This window comes from Rhinopithecus bieti, unplaced genomic scaffold (assembly GCF_001698545.2).
Source record: "Rhinopithecus bieti isolate Rb0 unplaced genomic scaffold, ASM169854v2 scaffold_12928, whole genome shotgun sequence".
NCBI classification, from domain to species: domain Eukaryota; kingdom Metazoa; phylum Chordata; class Mammalia; order Primates; family Cercopithecidae; genus Rhinopithecus; species Rhinopithecus bieti.
The window spans coordinates 625366-641525 of NW_016807614.1; the positions used below are offsets into that span (position 1 = coordinate 625366).

Here is a 16160-nt window from a genome sequence, read left to right on the forward strand (position 1 = left end):
TGTTGAGAAGGAGTCTGGCTCTGGCAACCAGGCTGGAAGGGAGTGGCCGGATCTCAGCTCACTGCAAGCTCCGCCTCCCGGGTTCATGCCATTCTCCTGCCTCAGCCTCCCGAGTAGCTGGGACTACAGGCGCCCGCCAGGTCGCCCGGCTAGTTTTTTGTATTTTTGGTAGAGACGGGGTTTCACCATGTTAGCCAGGATGGTCTCGATCTGCTGACCTCGTGATCCGCCCGTCTCGGCCTCCCAAAGTGCTGGGATTACAGGCTTGAGCCACCGCGCCTGGCCTATGTATGGTTTTTATAAATATGGCTATTTCCCAGTGCCCCTTGTTGTAGAATAGTTTTCAGGTGAGATGTTTGTTTGTATGTTTGTTTGTTTTGCCTCGCTCTGTCACTCAGGCTGGAATGCAGTGGCACGATCTTGGCTCACTGCAACCTCTGCCTCCCGGGTTCAAGTGGTTCTCCTGCCTCAGCCTCCAGAGTAGCTGGGATTACATGTGCGCACCACCACACTTGGCTAGTCAGGCGAGATGTTTTGATGCAGGCAGCCGTCACTTACTAGAAGGTACTCCTTGTGTTGAAGTTGGAGAGGCAGCTGTGTGGAACATGCTTCCTGAATCCCATAGGAACAATATGGTTAAGGATGTCAGGTAGTCCCAAAATTACTTTTTTGAACTTTCATTTTAAACTTTTATTGTAGAAAATATAAGATACAGACAAAATAGAGGCAATAGTAAAATGAACTCCCCATGTGCCTGACACCCAATTTCAACTATTGTCAACATTTTGCCAGTTTTTCACTCAATTCATTAACTTATGTAAGCATAGCTAAATTGTAATTCTGGTTACCTATGTATAAGTACAGTTTCTAGCATCCTGAAAATGCCTCTGAACTCTGTAAGAAAAGTACCAAAAACATCGAAGACTCTTATTGTAATTATTGTTCAATAATCAACTGTTAAGAAGAGGTTTGCTGTACTCCAAAGATGAGTTTGCCAGCAAGATGATTCTAGGGCATGAGCATGTTTTTGTGTGGGTGCCCAGGCCATAGTTGTTGACTCACTGTTCTCATTCCATCGCTTCTTTCAGTGGCATTCAAATGGGTTGCAGAAGACATTAATTAAGAAAATAGTAAAGTTTCTATCTGTATCAGTCTTTGCTCTTTCTAGTTAAGAAAGTAAATAAGCCTTGCTGATATTTAACATACAGATGACCACATATTGACTTTTGGCCAAAAACCTTGGAAATTATTAGTAAGACTCTGAAATACGGATTTACACTCAGGATCATCAACAGTGATCCTCACCTTGAGTGTATGTGTTGTGCCTTAAGGTGTCAGCTGAAGGTAGTACATAGCTGTCATACTGGAAAAACTAAAAATTATCAAAAGGATAATTATTTCATCTTTTGCTCTTTATTTCTATTCTGTATACTTTTTATAAAAGCTATATATATTGGAACATGTGTATAACTTATAAGTAAAGGTATGTATTTGTACATACCCAAAAAGTTGTTTGATAGAATGTGTGATCTGAAAAGTGGCAGAGGCTACTAATTTATTTGCTTGCTGATCTATTTATCTTACAATTTTAACCCTTGTTAATATGATTTAATGTTTATCATGTATTAATATAACTCAGAACTTGGTCATTTCAGTGGTTCATCTGAGATCATTTTACCTTTCTAATTTGAGTCCACCTTATCTCCTGTTCTGTTACTGTCTGCCAGTGCATTATAATTTCACAAATGTTCTGTGGCCACCTCAGTTTGGGAGAGTCTGCACTGGAGGATAGGAGAGCAGGATAAAGCTGTGGTATTAGCCCTGACTCCTGACTCCAGTGCTTCTAGTGTCACTGCTGGGAAGGTGACCTTGAAGCAGGCAGTTGGAGGATGTAGACTGTATTGATGGCACTTCCCTCCCCTCATGGGCTTCCTCCCTCCCTCTCCCTCCCTCCCTTCCTCATCCTTCCTCCTCCCTCCTCCTCCCTCCCTCCCTCGACCATCCAACTTCCTTCCCTCCCTTCCTCCTTCCATCTCCCTCCCTCCTTCCTCCTTCCTTCCTTCTCCTCTTTTCGATGTTCTTTATAGTGTCTTTGAGCAGCATTTATTTTCAGTGCTGGCTCTCTGCTTAAGGCTATCATTTACAGTATACATTCTGGATGTCTGTGGGTCTGCTTGTCTTTCATGGGTAAAATCAAATTTGTATCTCAAGACCTATAAAGTTTATTAGACTGTGCTGCCCCTGCCATATTCTCAAACTCCATGATCTATGATACTGTGTTTATAATACTGATGATGCCAGTTCTAAACCATTAATATATCAAAAAAGGTTTAGGCCTGGTAAAGACAAAATCCTGCTTATGTTTTAGTTTTGGAGACAGAAAGTAATTACCTTTTTATGTGCTTCAGAGATGATTTTCAACAGGAGTGTCCTCAGGCCCTGGTTCTGTTCTTGTGTATAGGATTTGCTCCTTCCCTGATATACTTGATGAAGGAATGATACAGGGATCTGAATGACAGGTGGACTGAAATGCCAGCACAGCCACATGTCAGCAGGGGTGAAAACATGCTGCATTGTTACTGCTGTCAGCCAGGCATGCAGCGCCTGAATTCTCATCACTTCCTCGGGCTATAGGGCTGGCACTTTTCTCTGGTCAGCTCAGCATCAAGCTGAGCAGTAGAGCGCTGGCCTTGAACTTCTGATTGGCACTGTAACTGAAACCACGGTAGTAGTTCTTCCAGACTTTATTATTTGCAAAAGGTTAATTGTAGCTTTTAATCTTTTAAAATATTAAATGGGCCCCTTTATAGATTGTGGTTTTGTACTTGCAGCCATACATGGCTTCTAAATCCAGCAGAGAATGGAGAGAAACCCCTGACCTTTTACAAATGCCATCACAGGACCAGTCTGTGGGCCAGACAGCTGCAGCCTGGCTGACTGGGTCATTGTCCCCAGCGGGGTGCACTGTGTCCATTTTAACAGCTTCAGCTTCAGAAAGAAACAAAGCTTGTCTGAGTCGCTTTGGTGTGGGTTGAGAGCATCTCTGAGTGTTTTTGGTTGAGCTGTTGAAAGGGAATGTTGCTAACTGTATGCATCTCTCTATACCCATTCCCATGTCTCGTAACGAGGTGGGATAAATACTTTACTTGGTAAGAAATTCAGGGTTAAGAATTTTAGAACAGCTGAGCAGTGGAGAGTTGGGCACTATGTGGAGAACAGGGTGAAGACCTTGGAGTTGCTGTGCTGCTCTCAAGATTTGACAATTGCTGAAATCTGGAAATTTCATTTGCAGCTTAATCCGGGGGCTTGGTCAGATCCTGGGTGGGGGAAAATGGCTGATTAATGGTATCAAAAGGTGATTAGGTTTGCACTGGGAAATTGCTTTCTGCAAGAGCTACCTGGTTTCAGGTCCATAGGTGAGTGAGGGGGCAGAATTAGGGAGGCTTGGAGGAAAGTTGTGCCTCAGCCTCTTGTCCTGAACCTCCCTAAGGCCAGTGTGCAACCTGGTTTCTGACAATGGGGTCAAGTAGCAACTCCTGTGATCCTCTCAAGATTTCCTATCAAAGCCTGTAATGTTCTGGAAAGAGCCTTAGACAGGGGGCAGAAAACATGGGCTCCAGTCACAATACCCCTCTCTGCTCTAGATAAGACTTAGCTCATCCCATTTCTGTCCTGAAAATCTTTGGTTTCTGGGGTTATTTTCTTGTTCTGTGCTATTTTGTGCATTTTTACCTCGGTTTTTCTTTTTGAGAAGAATGACCAAGTCTTCTAAGTAATCTCTACAGCTCCTTGCACTTATTAGGGTGTCAGCTTCTTCCTTTGCTTGTTCGTCTCACGTGGTTAGCATGGTACTTACAGGCTCTGAGGGGCTCGCCAGCCTTCCTGCTTGCTCCTGCTTTCCATAGATTTCATTTAATCCTCACAGCCATCTCTGAATTAGGCTTCCTTCATGTATTCAGTCAACAAACATTTGTTACAGTTGTGGTTGGCAAACATGATGATCCCTGCTCTTGTGGAGTTTGTAACTCAGTTTAGTAAACCAGGCAGTTAACAGATACAGTGATGGGAGAGTACCAGAGAACTGAGCCTAGGTGAGGAGGGAGGCTTCCTAGAAGAAGTGTCGTCTTTGCTATGACCTGAGGGGTGAGTAGGCACAAGCCAGACTGCAGGTTGGGCCGTGCTGTGGAGCTGAGATAGCATCCCACACCTAGAGTCAGGAACACTTGGTTTGAGTCCCAGATTTGCCACTCTCTAGATGTTGGAAGGCAAATCACATCCCCTCTCTCACCACTTTTCTTACTTGTAAAATCGTAGGCAATTGACAGAAATAACAGGAGATAATGCACCTGGGGTACCTGGGCCATAAGATGAGCTTAAATATCAGCCATTGTTATGAATAGTAATATTAGTGTTTTAAAAAACCATATGCTTATGATTTCTTTATAAACTCTGAACAAATTGTACCTTAATCAACGTCAGTAGGGGAAAAATCATTATGGCTTGAGCAGAGGGTGAGGTGTAGGGGCCAGGGAGGCATGAAACTGGGCAGTAAGCCACCTGGACCCTTTTACAGGTGAGCAAAGCAAGTGTCTGAGGGATAAGCATCACCTACCCTGGCAGGAGGTAAGTGGTGCAGGCATGCTTGGAACCCAGGTCTGTCAGATTCTCAGTACTTCTGCTAAGGTGGGTGAGTTGGTTTCAGTGCATGTGTTTTGACCAGCAGTCTTTTGTGTAATTGGATATGATCAGTGTAGGGTCTCATTTAGGCTAACAAATGATTGTTCACAATAAACGTGTAATTCAAATCCTGATTTGTGTGCTGTGTTTGTTTTTTAGTAGCTGTGGATTTTAGCATCTGATGAATCTTTAACACAAAGGCAGGAACATGGTAGTTCAGGAAGGAGGAAATTTGAAGATAAAAGGGAAGGAGAAACCACAGCAGCTGGTGATTCTGAAAAGAAGGGGGTAGGGAGAAGAAGGGCCAAGCCAAGTCCAAGCAGAGTAAAGGAATCTGGGCCCCCTCCAGGCTTTCCCAAGAGAAGGAAAGCATCTCCTAGATTCTCTTTCTATGCCTACGTACTTCTTGCCTCTCACCTCTACCTCCTGTAGTACAGCAGGTAAGGTTTTGTGCTTTTGAACTGTGTAGGTAGGACTTGAAACTCCCTTCTCTCTCTCACATTCCTCTGAATCAGGTTGTTCTGGGATTCCTGAATTTGGCAAGTGGTAGAGGATGACCTTTATCTGTCAGAGCTGTCAGCAAAGAAGGTAATTGCATGCTCATCTCAGAACTGTGCCCATGTGTGAGCACACAGGCTGCAGCCAGCAAGAACTCCACAGTGGCTGTTCTTCAGCTAGGGTGGTAGCTCAGGCTTCTGGGTTGAATGCCTGGCTTTGTGGCTAAAAACCAAATCCCTGAAGCACTGCGGAAATGGTTGCTCTTGTTATCCAGGGACAGGAATTTTCCTAGGAATAATAATTAAGCAGCAGTTGGTTAGACTGAGGCAGAGTAATGGCTCAGCACCTGAAACTGTCTGACCTGTGAACAGATGAGCAGATGTATTTGTATCTCATACATGCCTGTATGTCTTGTTTTGTTTTCTAAATCTAAAAATCAAAGGAGTAAGCTAAAAAAATTGATACGTTTGTTTATTAATTGAGTATCTTAATTTTCATATAGAACTATGAGTTTTTCAAAAGCCTTTACGTAGAATACTCTTATTAATATTTCTGAGTTTTTAATACTGCAGGTTAGCTTTTAAAAGAGATTTTGAATTTCTACAATAGATGATTTCGTTAGGTGATTACTTAGATTATCTTCTCTCATTTAATTGTGGAAAGCATCTAATAAAATGGCAGAAAACTGCCGTGTACTGAATGACTGTCTCTTATCACTAAGACTGCGTATGTTGAAAGCATGCACAAGAAGAGAAAGGAAGGCTTTGCCCATTTCTATTCATAGTCGAGCCAAAGGTCTCGGGCTAAAAAGCTGAACCCAAGAACTGGCCCTGTACTGTCTCTGATACACTAGTCCTAAGCCCTGTGTAGCTGTTAATCCCTTGAAAACTGTAGGTAGTTGGAACCGAGATGTGTTCTAAGCGTAAAGTACACACTGGATTCTGAAGACTTAGTATGAGACAGAATGTAAAATTCCAGTAATAATTTTTAATATTGATTACATGTTGAAATCATAATTTTGATATGAATTTAAATAAAATACATTGTTTAAATTAATTTTACCTGCTTTTTCTTTTTTAATGTGGCTCCTAGACCATTTAAAATTACACATTTTTGGCAAGGCACGGTGGCTTACGCCTGTAATCCCAGCTATTCAGGAGGCTGAGGCAGGAGAATCACTTGAACCCAGGAGGTGCAGGTTGCAGTGAGCTGAGATCATGCCACTGCACTTCAGCCTGGGCAACAGAGCAAGACTCCATCTCAAAAAAATAAAATTACATATTTTCATGACTCACATTTATAGCTCACATTATATTAATATTTCCATTGTGCAGCACCTCCCTGGACAATTCTGCATTTTCTGACTTAGGAAAGACAAAATGAAAGCAATTGGAGAGAAACAACCTTTTATCCCTAAGTTTCTCTTATTCATAAATCAGATAATTTATCTGTACAATCCCAGGAGTTTCAAATAGGAAAAATTCCCACAGCTTATATTACTCTATTTCTCAGAGACTGTCCTTTTCTTGGAGAACAGTTACATATAATATAATACTTGTCTTTTTTTTCTCCTTTAGCCCTTTTAGTCTGGTGGTGAGTGGTTGATAAACATAATGCAGGGATTTTTGTCCAAAATTCCAGTATCATGTTAATCCTTTTCTTCTCTTTTGGTGCCAGTATCATGTTAATTCTACTGGCTTTTTTTTTTTTCTTTTTTTTTTTTGAGACAGAGTCTGGCTCTGTTGCCCAGGCTGGAGTGCGGTGGCCGGATCTTAGCTCACTGCAAGCTCCGCCTCCCAGGTTCACGCCATTCTCCTGCTTCCGCCTCCCAAGTAGCTGGGACTACAGGCACCCGCCTCGTTGCCCGGCTAGTTTTTTGTATTCTTTTAGTAGAGACGGGGTTTCACCGTATTAGCCAGGATGGTCTCGATCTCCTGACCTTGTGATCCGCCCGTCTCGGCCTCCCAAAGTGCTGGGATTACAGGCTTGAGCCACCGCGCCCGGCCTCTACTGGCTTTTTTTTACATGTATCTGTAATTTTATGTACCTGGAAATAACGAAAAATATTTTATATGGAGATTTGTTGCAGTAATGTCTATCTTATATCAAATTGTGATTATCACAATTCAAAAACAGTCATTAAATAAATGTTGAGCATCTCAGCTTAGGTATTAAGATGGACGAAAGTATCACACATAATCTGTATTCTCAAGTAGCCTCTACTCTAGACAGGAGACACATCCTCAGAGTGAAATGATTCAAGAAGAGCAATTGCATGCAGGGACTGTATGGCCAAATGGCTCATAAATGACACTGATAGCAAGTAGCCGTTTTAATCTCACAGAGTTCTCATCAGCTCCGACTTCCCCCGCTTCATGGATTCTTCTTGGTTTTAATAGCTCTGCAAGCACAAACAACCTCTGAAGTATCTTAGAAAAATGATTATATCTGCTTCAAGTTCTTTATTAATCTAGTTACCTTTAGAACTTTAGCCCTAGTAAACCTGTTATATATGTAAGACAGTATTTTCTGCAACCAAATTGGATAAGAAGAAAGCTGTGTATTCTGTGTCAGGAGATCTTTAGTGAAAATGGTTGTGCTTAAAAAGACAAATGTATTTATAGAAAACCCCACTCAACAGCAGAATGCATTTTTTTCGACTGCACTTGGAACGAAGATAGACCATATAACAAGCTTAAAAGAATTGAAATTACACAAAGCCGATTCTCTTTTACGAAATTACACTAAAAAACAGTAAGAAAGATATCTGAACATTTCTCAAATATTTGGAAATTAAGCAAAATACTTCTAAACAGCCTGTGGACCCAAAGATAAAGTCATAAGGGAAAATAGAAAATATTTTTAACTGAAGGAAACTGAAAATACAACCTATCAGAAATTGCAGGTAATGCAGTACCTAGAGGGAAATTAATAGTATTAAAAGCTTGTTAGAGGATGGGTGTGGTAGTTCGTGCCTGTAATCCCAGCACTTTGAGAGGCCAAGCTGGGAGAATTGCTTGAGACCAAGAGTTCAAGACCAGCCTGGGCAACATAGCAAGACTCCATTTCTACAAAGAATTTTTTTAAAAAATTAGCTTGATGTAGTGGCACATACCTGTAGCCCTTGCTGCTTGGGAGGCTGAGGTGGAAGGATTAATTGAGCCCAGAAGTTCGAGGTTACAGTAAGTTATGATTGTGCCACTGCACTCCAGCCAGGATGACAGAGAAAGACCCTGTCTCATACATAGATGATAGATAGATACATACCTACATATATACATACATACATACGTACATACATACGAAAAGAAAGATTTGAGAGAAGGACAAATTACCAGTGTCAGGACTGAAAGAGGGGCATCACCATAGACACTACAGATATTCACAGGATTATAGGGAAATATTGCAAACAACATTATGCCCAGAAATTGGACAACACAGATAAAATAGATAAACTCTTTGAAAGATACAAACCAAAGCTCACTCAAGAAGAAATAGATAACCTAAATAGTCCAATAGCAAGTAAAGATGTTGAATACATAGTTTGGAACCTTTGTGCAAGGAAAACTCTAGGCCCAGACAGTTTCATGGGCAAATGTTATCAAACCTTTAAGGAAGAAATATTCATTCTACACAAACTTTCAGAAAGTAGAGAAGAGGGAACACTTCCCAAATGCACTTACCTGCATTTTCTGAGGCTCATAATACCAAAAAACACTGCAAGAAAACTGTAGCCTATTTTCCCTCATGAACTTAGAGGGACAAATGAACAAAATATCAGCAAAGTGTTATGCTGGTAAACTGGCTCTCCAGAAAAAAAAAAAAAATCTTGATTTGTACTATTCCCTGATTCCTGTGATGTAGAAACTCCCACCATTGCCAGTTGCAAGCTACCAACGTAAAGTCACTGAACACTGAGTTGGGAAGGGATGTGTAGAATATGTTCCTGTGAGCTGATACAGCCCAATTTCAGCACCTCATGACTCATACATCCTTAATCCTGAGAATGCAAGACTGGTTCAACATTTGAAAGTCAATGAAGGTAATTTGCCATAAGAACAGACTAAAGAAAAAGACAAACTGTGAGCCAAAGAAAGTACTTAGTTCTACATTTAGCAAAAATACACCCACCCAAACGGATGCTCTGACAATACAGTCCACTTCAGGGCCCACTGTGATCTGTAATTGTCATCTTTTTCTCTTCATTGTTCTAATTGTTGCTGTTTCCTCACAAACACCTCTTCCCATGGCCACTGCTTGCTCACTCAATATTGTTGAATTGATGCTGCTCCTGTCCAGTGATTCACTGGGAGGAGGGAGAGATCCTCCCAGCTCAGGCCAAAACATCTACTGAGGTCTATGCATCCATATAATTGGCTCACAAGTTTCACACTCTTTTTCCCCCATGACAAAGAGAGACGTTTGTCCATTTTTCCTTGCACTTCACACTTAGGTACTCTTTTTGTGACAACTTTTCTCTATTATATTTACTCCAGTGGGGTCACAGGATAGGTAAATGAAGACCTAATTTTCTACTCTTTTGGAGGCACCTTTGGATCAAGAATCCTGTCCTTTTAAAAAATCTTTGTCCCAGCTCCTAACCTGTTACTTTGCACATAGATTCGATGCATGTTTTAATAAAAGGATGAATGAATAAAAGAATTCTAAGGAGTCCTCATTTTCACAGGCTTTCAGTTCAAGACTTTAGTGTGAGACTCAAATACTTAGCATGGAAATGGCTATTGCTTGAAAAGAATGACAGTCCCAACTCCCATGTAGTGATCTTTAGCATCTCTCTGCTCATTACAAAGACATGTAGTTTTTAAAAGTTGGGGAGAGTAGGAAGATATCAATTAAAACTCCCCAGAGAACTTCTTTTGTGAGATCTGGGCTACTGATAACCTGAAAAAGTATTTGAGGCAGGAGAAGTGTTCAGTGATGAATGATGAGGACAGCTGTGAGATTAGCTTTAACACAGTGCATAGTGTATTAGGCTTTTGTGTATGTATTTTTTGTCTGTACATTTCAATGTTTGCTCTTTTAAAAAATCATGTAACAAAAAATCACTTATGACCAATTTGGCAGGAGGACCTGGAGCACAATTTTACCCATGTAAGTTACTATGTATCTTTGAATTTTGATATATTATTGATTATATTTACGATTTATTTAATGCCTAATTCTCAAATCATCTGCTTTACTGTATGGTTTCAATGAGGTACATGTTGCAGTGCGATAGAAGTAGAGAGGTAGTTGTTCTCTGAGTCCTGTGGTAACATGAATTAATGCCTGAAATTTCAAAGATTGCAGCTGGGCTGGGAAGAGCATGTGTTTGACTAATTAAGAAGGCCAGACTGGGGGCGTTAATCACCCCAAAGGAGGTCAGGCAGAGAAGATTGTTCATGTGACATGAACAAATCTTTTGAGTTTCCTGATGTGCTTATAAGCTTTAAAAAAAGAAAGAACCTTTTATTTAGGATAATGAACATTGCCATTTTTCCTCCAAGTCCAGATTTTTGCTTATCAAGAACCTCCTCAGTCCCAATTATCCTCCCAGCTAAGCACTTCTCTTTGCAACCTGTAGTCATTGGTGAGCTGATATCTGCGTCATGGTCAAGTTTGGTTTCGGTGTCCCAAATACCACAATGTTCATAATTTCACACTAAATCAGATTTGCTTTTATTCTGATTTTACTAATGGAAGTTTTTCTTCATCAGGGATGGATGAATGAGATTTACAACTATGATCCGGAAACCTACCATGCGACTTTGACACATTCAGTCTTTGTTCGACTTGAGGGTGGAACCTTAAGACTTTCAAAGCCCAATAAAAATATATCCAGGAGGGCCAGCTACAATGAAACCAAGCCAGAGGTCACCTACGTCAGCCAGAAAATCTATGACCTCTCAGACAGCAAGGTGAGCCTGAGCAATTTTGGAAGGATAGCTTAGATGAATGAAAAGCATATGGCATCTTGGATGCTTAACTGCATTTTTTTATTCCCTAAAAAGGTTAGTTGTCATTGAAGTATCAGTATACCTTAGGACAGTACCTCTCACACTTTAATGTTGATGCGTGTCACCCGGGCATCTTGTTAAATGCAGATTCTGATTCAGTAGCTGTGGGTAGGGCCAAGGGCCTGCATTGTTATGAGCTCCCAGATGATACTCAGGCTGCTGGTCCACAGACTACAACTTGAGGAACAAGAGTGTTGTGCACTCAGAATTCTGACTTTAAAAGCTAATTATTTCAGTCAAACAAAAAGCTGTGTGGCTCTGTGTGGTGATTGTAGGGTACTTAACTATTGAAGACTTTGTACATGTAAAAATGATAGATATGCAAAATAGCTACATTTTGATTAAGTATTATATATACTTCTATTTTTGTGAGAAATGTAAATTATTTCTTCCACAAAGCTATCGTTTCTCTCTTCTTACAGTTCATCTGAATGATCTTTAGATTTCTCCAAAGGGAGAGAAGTACTTAAAATAGTTTTTATATAAGTTTATTCTTAACTTGAGTTTGATACTCAAGGTTGACTTGAGCTGCCCATCTAGATTTTAACTATCTTTTTTTTCTTCCAACTTAAGTTTGGCCCAAGGTCATTAAATTTAGTTGATAGCCAAACGTAGTTGATGATAAGCAGCTAAACATTGTTATCGAGCTACTGCCACCTGAAAATTACGGATGTTTATAACTCGCAAAATTATTAAACATCTATTTTCTGGAATAATTTTGAAGAATAACAAGACACTTGTAAAAATTCCAGTTTCTGTAGTCATGTTATGAACAAGTGTTAAAAGTTATTTCATATTCATCATCTTAGTCAAAAAGTCTACAAGGTTTGCATTTGTGCTATGCATAATATTAATGCATAGTGTAGCCAATCTTTAGTATATAAATCATCATTTTTCTTTCTCTGTAGATTTATCTTGTACCTAAAACTTTGGCTCGAAAGCGAATCTGGAATAAAAAGTACCCCATTTGTATCGAGCTTGGTCAACAAGATGACTTTATGTCTAAAGCTCAGACTGATAAGGAGACTTCAGAAGAGAAGCCGCTAGCTGAGGGAAGCGAGGACCCTAAGAAGCCACCCCGCCCTCAGGAGGGAACAAGATCTACCCAGCGAGATCAGATACTCTATCTTTTTGGGAGAACTGGCCGAGAAAAAGAGGAATGGTTTAGGAGATTTATTCTGGCATCTAAGCTAAAGTCGGAAATCAAGAAGCCATCGGGTGTCTCTGGAAGTAAACCAGGTAATGATGTTTGTGCTAAATGCTTATGCATTTTTAAAGGGCCACTAGGGAGAATAGAGTAAGAATGCCCAGTAGGAAGGAAGGAAGGAAGCCCACCCTGACTTGATGGTTGTCTGCCACCTAATGTGCATTCTCATGACTCATTTACCATCTAGGCTGATCACTGCAACACTCTGTCCCAAATCATTTAACCAACAGTGGATCCATTTGCAGATGCTGTTTATTAGCCTTTGCTGGTTATGTTTTCTTTGTATATGATGTGACGCCCCTGAGAGAAGTAGCAACAGAAGAACCCTAGTTCTGAGATGGCAGGTGAGTCAGGGAGATCATTCAGGCTGGTGCTTTCGAACGCCTGACCCTCAATATGTCCTCCAAGCCTGAGCTTGCCATAGAATGCAGAATCCTTGCACTTGCTGAGCATTCGGGTCAGATCATGGTCATTCGGATTGATAACCATGCAGCACCTCTTTGCTCAGCTTTGGCTGGGCTTGGAGCTGCAAGAGACACAAAACCAGTAAAAAGCAGCAGCTCCCCTGTCCTTCAGGTGTTATGCCTGTTTTGCAAAACTGGCATGTATGAGTCAGGTGTTCACAAATTGGCGTGCTATAATGAGCATGGTGTAACCAATAATTGGGACAAGACCAGTGTGGGTGTTATTAGGGAAAGCTTTCTTACATGGATCTGGAACAAAGACTAGGATGGAGCCACTCTGGGGCTTTCTCTAACAAGGCGTTGGTGTTGATCCGGGAGTTATGCTGGTCACATGAGTGTCACACATTTGCTTCAAAGTGCTTTGGTTCCTTCCCCTGGAACTTAATCTGAGCCTTTGCCCTGACACCCTTGCTAACCTTCCATTCTGTCAGCTTCAGCACCAGATTCCATCCCAGTCCCAGCACCGAGATCCAAGAAGTCCCTTTTAAGAATCAAGGTGAATGGGGAGATTACTAGATATATTTATTTCCTAGGGCCGCTGGGACAAAATACCACAAGCTGGGTGATTTACAACAGAAATGTATTCTCTCCCAGTACTGGAGGCTGGAAGTCTGAAGTCAAGGTGTTAGCAGGGCCATGCTCCTTGTGAGACTCTGCATAGAATCCTTCCTTGCGTGTTTGCAGCTTCTGGTAGTGACCATCAATCCTTGGCCCACAGCCGCATCACTCCACACTGGCCTATCATCACATGGCATTGTCTCTCAGTGGCTCTGTGTCTTCTTGGAAGGACACCAGTCATATGGGATTAAGAGCCCACCCTGTTTAATGAATGGCATCTACAATGACTCTATTTCCAAAAAGGTCACATTCTGAGAAGCTGGGGTTAGGACTTTAACATATTTTTTGGAGGACACAATTCAACCCATAACACTGAGTAAAAGAAAATTCAAGTGGGTGAGAACTCCTCAGCACCAGGCACTGCCTAGCTCTCCTGGTAGGTCTAGACCTATGTTGCCGCTTATGGTAGCCTCCTGCCCCATGTGGCTTTTGAACACTCGAAGTGTGGCCAGTCCAGATGGAGATGTGCTCTAAGTGTAAGATGCACATTGGATTTCAAAGTCTTAGTCCAATAAAAGAACATAAAATATCTCATTAATAACTTTTTATATTGGTTACATGTTGAAATAATATTTTAGATATATTAGGTTAAAATATATTCAAAATGTATTCAAATTAATTTTGTTATTTCTTTTTACCCCGCCCCGAGATGGAGCCTAGCTTTGTCACCCAGGCTGGAGTGCGGTGGCATGATCTTGGCTCACTGCAACCTCCACCTCCCAGGTTCAAGCAATTCTCCACCTCAGCCTCCTGAGTAGCTGAGATTACAGGTGCCTGCCACCACGCCCAGCTAATTTTTGTATTTTTGGTAGAGACGGAGTTTCACTTTGGTCAGGCTGATCTCAAACTCCCAACCTGAAGTGATCTGCCCGCCTCAGCCTCCGAAAGTGCTGGGATTACAGGTGTGAGCCACCGGGCCCAGCTTCTTTTTACCTTTTTAAATGTGACTACTAGAAAATTTTAAATTGTTTGTGTGGCTCAGATTATATGCCTACTGGAAATATAAAGGTCTACTGGTCTAGGTACTGAAGCTCAGAATCAGGTAACCCACGGGGGTTTGTGGGGCCACCAGGAAACACCACTTTAGGTACTCAGGGGCCCCCCAGAGCACCTTCAAAAGAGGCATGTTATTCTTGGACTTAAATAAAGCATTTGATTATTTTTAATGAGTTCACATTTTTGTAAATCCTGCCAAAAGTTCCACTCACCACACAACAAACATAATGGTAAGAGTCAGAGATGTGGGAAAACCTTCAGTGCACTCACTTGTACTAAAATCAAGTAAGGCTTACACACCACTAATGTCTTTTTGTACATCTGTAAGTCTGGGTTGCCTTTGAAAGCTATGAATTGAGATTTTTGTGGTAAGTTTAACCCACCAAAAGTGTGATTAAACTAGTTAGCAAGGTAAATTGGTGAGGACTGTGCTGTTCTTCAAAACCATCTCTGAATCAGTGACTGCACAGGTGGTCAGCTATGAAGGTATGACTGGTCTGATTCTCTGAGGCCAGGTACATCTGTCAGTACCAAGAATTTAGAAGTCTTCCTGCTCGACGACCTGCCCCTGTCCTCTCCCTCAGGGATGCTGTCACCAAAATCCTAGATTTCTCTAGCAACACGGATTGTACTTCTCAGACTTGAATGTTTGAGGGGATCTTAAGATGCAGGTTCTGACTCGAGGTCATGGGTGGGGCTGAGAGTCTGCATCTCCAGCCAGCAGTGCCCAGGCTGCAGGTCAGGAAAGGCCTCCAGGAGAAACAAGAGTCTGGAGACAGCAGGAAAGCCACATGGTCACTTGGCAGAATTCCAGTATGGTCTCTGCACAGGAAGATCCTTGACTTTATCAGGGGCTGTTGTCCATGAGACCCACAGTGCAGTGACGACTTCTGTGTTTTGTCCCACTCAAGGGAAGGGTGAGGTGATGTGAAGAGGCTGTTCTGTGGGCAGTGAGCACCAGCCCGGCCTCCTAGGGGTCTCCTTTCTTCCTCTACATGGAGTGTGGCTCAGTCACAATGGGACCACTTTGGTTTGAAGTGTTGGTGTCATGCTGCCCTGTTTATTTCATCTTTTTTCTCTTTTTTACTATTAACTAAACTCTAAACTTTATTTGGATTTCACTAGTTTTCTACTAATGTCCTTTTCTCTTCCAGGATCCAATCCAGGATATTAAATGTAATATAAGTTTACATTTATTTTTTAATGTTTTTGGTGTAACTTTTATCCTAGCATTTAAAAAAATAATGCTAAACATGAAAATGGTATAAGGATAATAGAAGTTACAAAAAATATATTTTTATAGTTATGCAGTGTAAAATACTAAATATTGAAGTGTTGGAAATTATCTGGCTAAAATTTAAATTAAGAAATGGCTTGTATGACCCTTTGTGAGGCTCTGGGGAATTATGGTTCCGATGGTCGGAGCCTCTCAAGAAGAAAATGGTTTGATTTGATTTTCTGATTTTCTTCTTTTTTTTTTTTTTTTTTTTGGTGAGATAGAGTCTTGCTCTGTTGCCCAAGCTGGAGTGCAGTGGTACAATCTTAGCTCACTGCAACCTCCACCTCCCAGGTTCAAGCGATTCTGCTGCGTCAGCCTCCCCAGTAGCTGGGACTACAGGTACGGGCCACCATGCCAGGCTAATGTTTTGTATTTTTAGTAGAGATGGGGTTTCACCATGTTGG

General features: G+C 41.4%; 1 protein-coding gene across 1 annotated transcript in view; it reads left to right on the forward strand.

Moving 5' to 3' along the window:
- TEX2 (testis expressed 2) overlaps positions 1-16160 on the forward strand; it is an 85571-nt gene that overhangs the window by 21966 nt on the left and 47445 nt on the right. Inside the window, 2 exon segments of the mRNA XM_017882859.1 lie at positions 10893-11093; positions 12101-12431. Of these exon segments, the coding sequence (XP_017738348.1) occupies positions 10893-11093; positions 12101-12431 (532 nt within the window).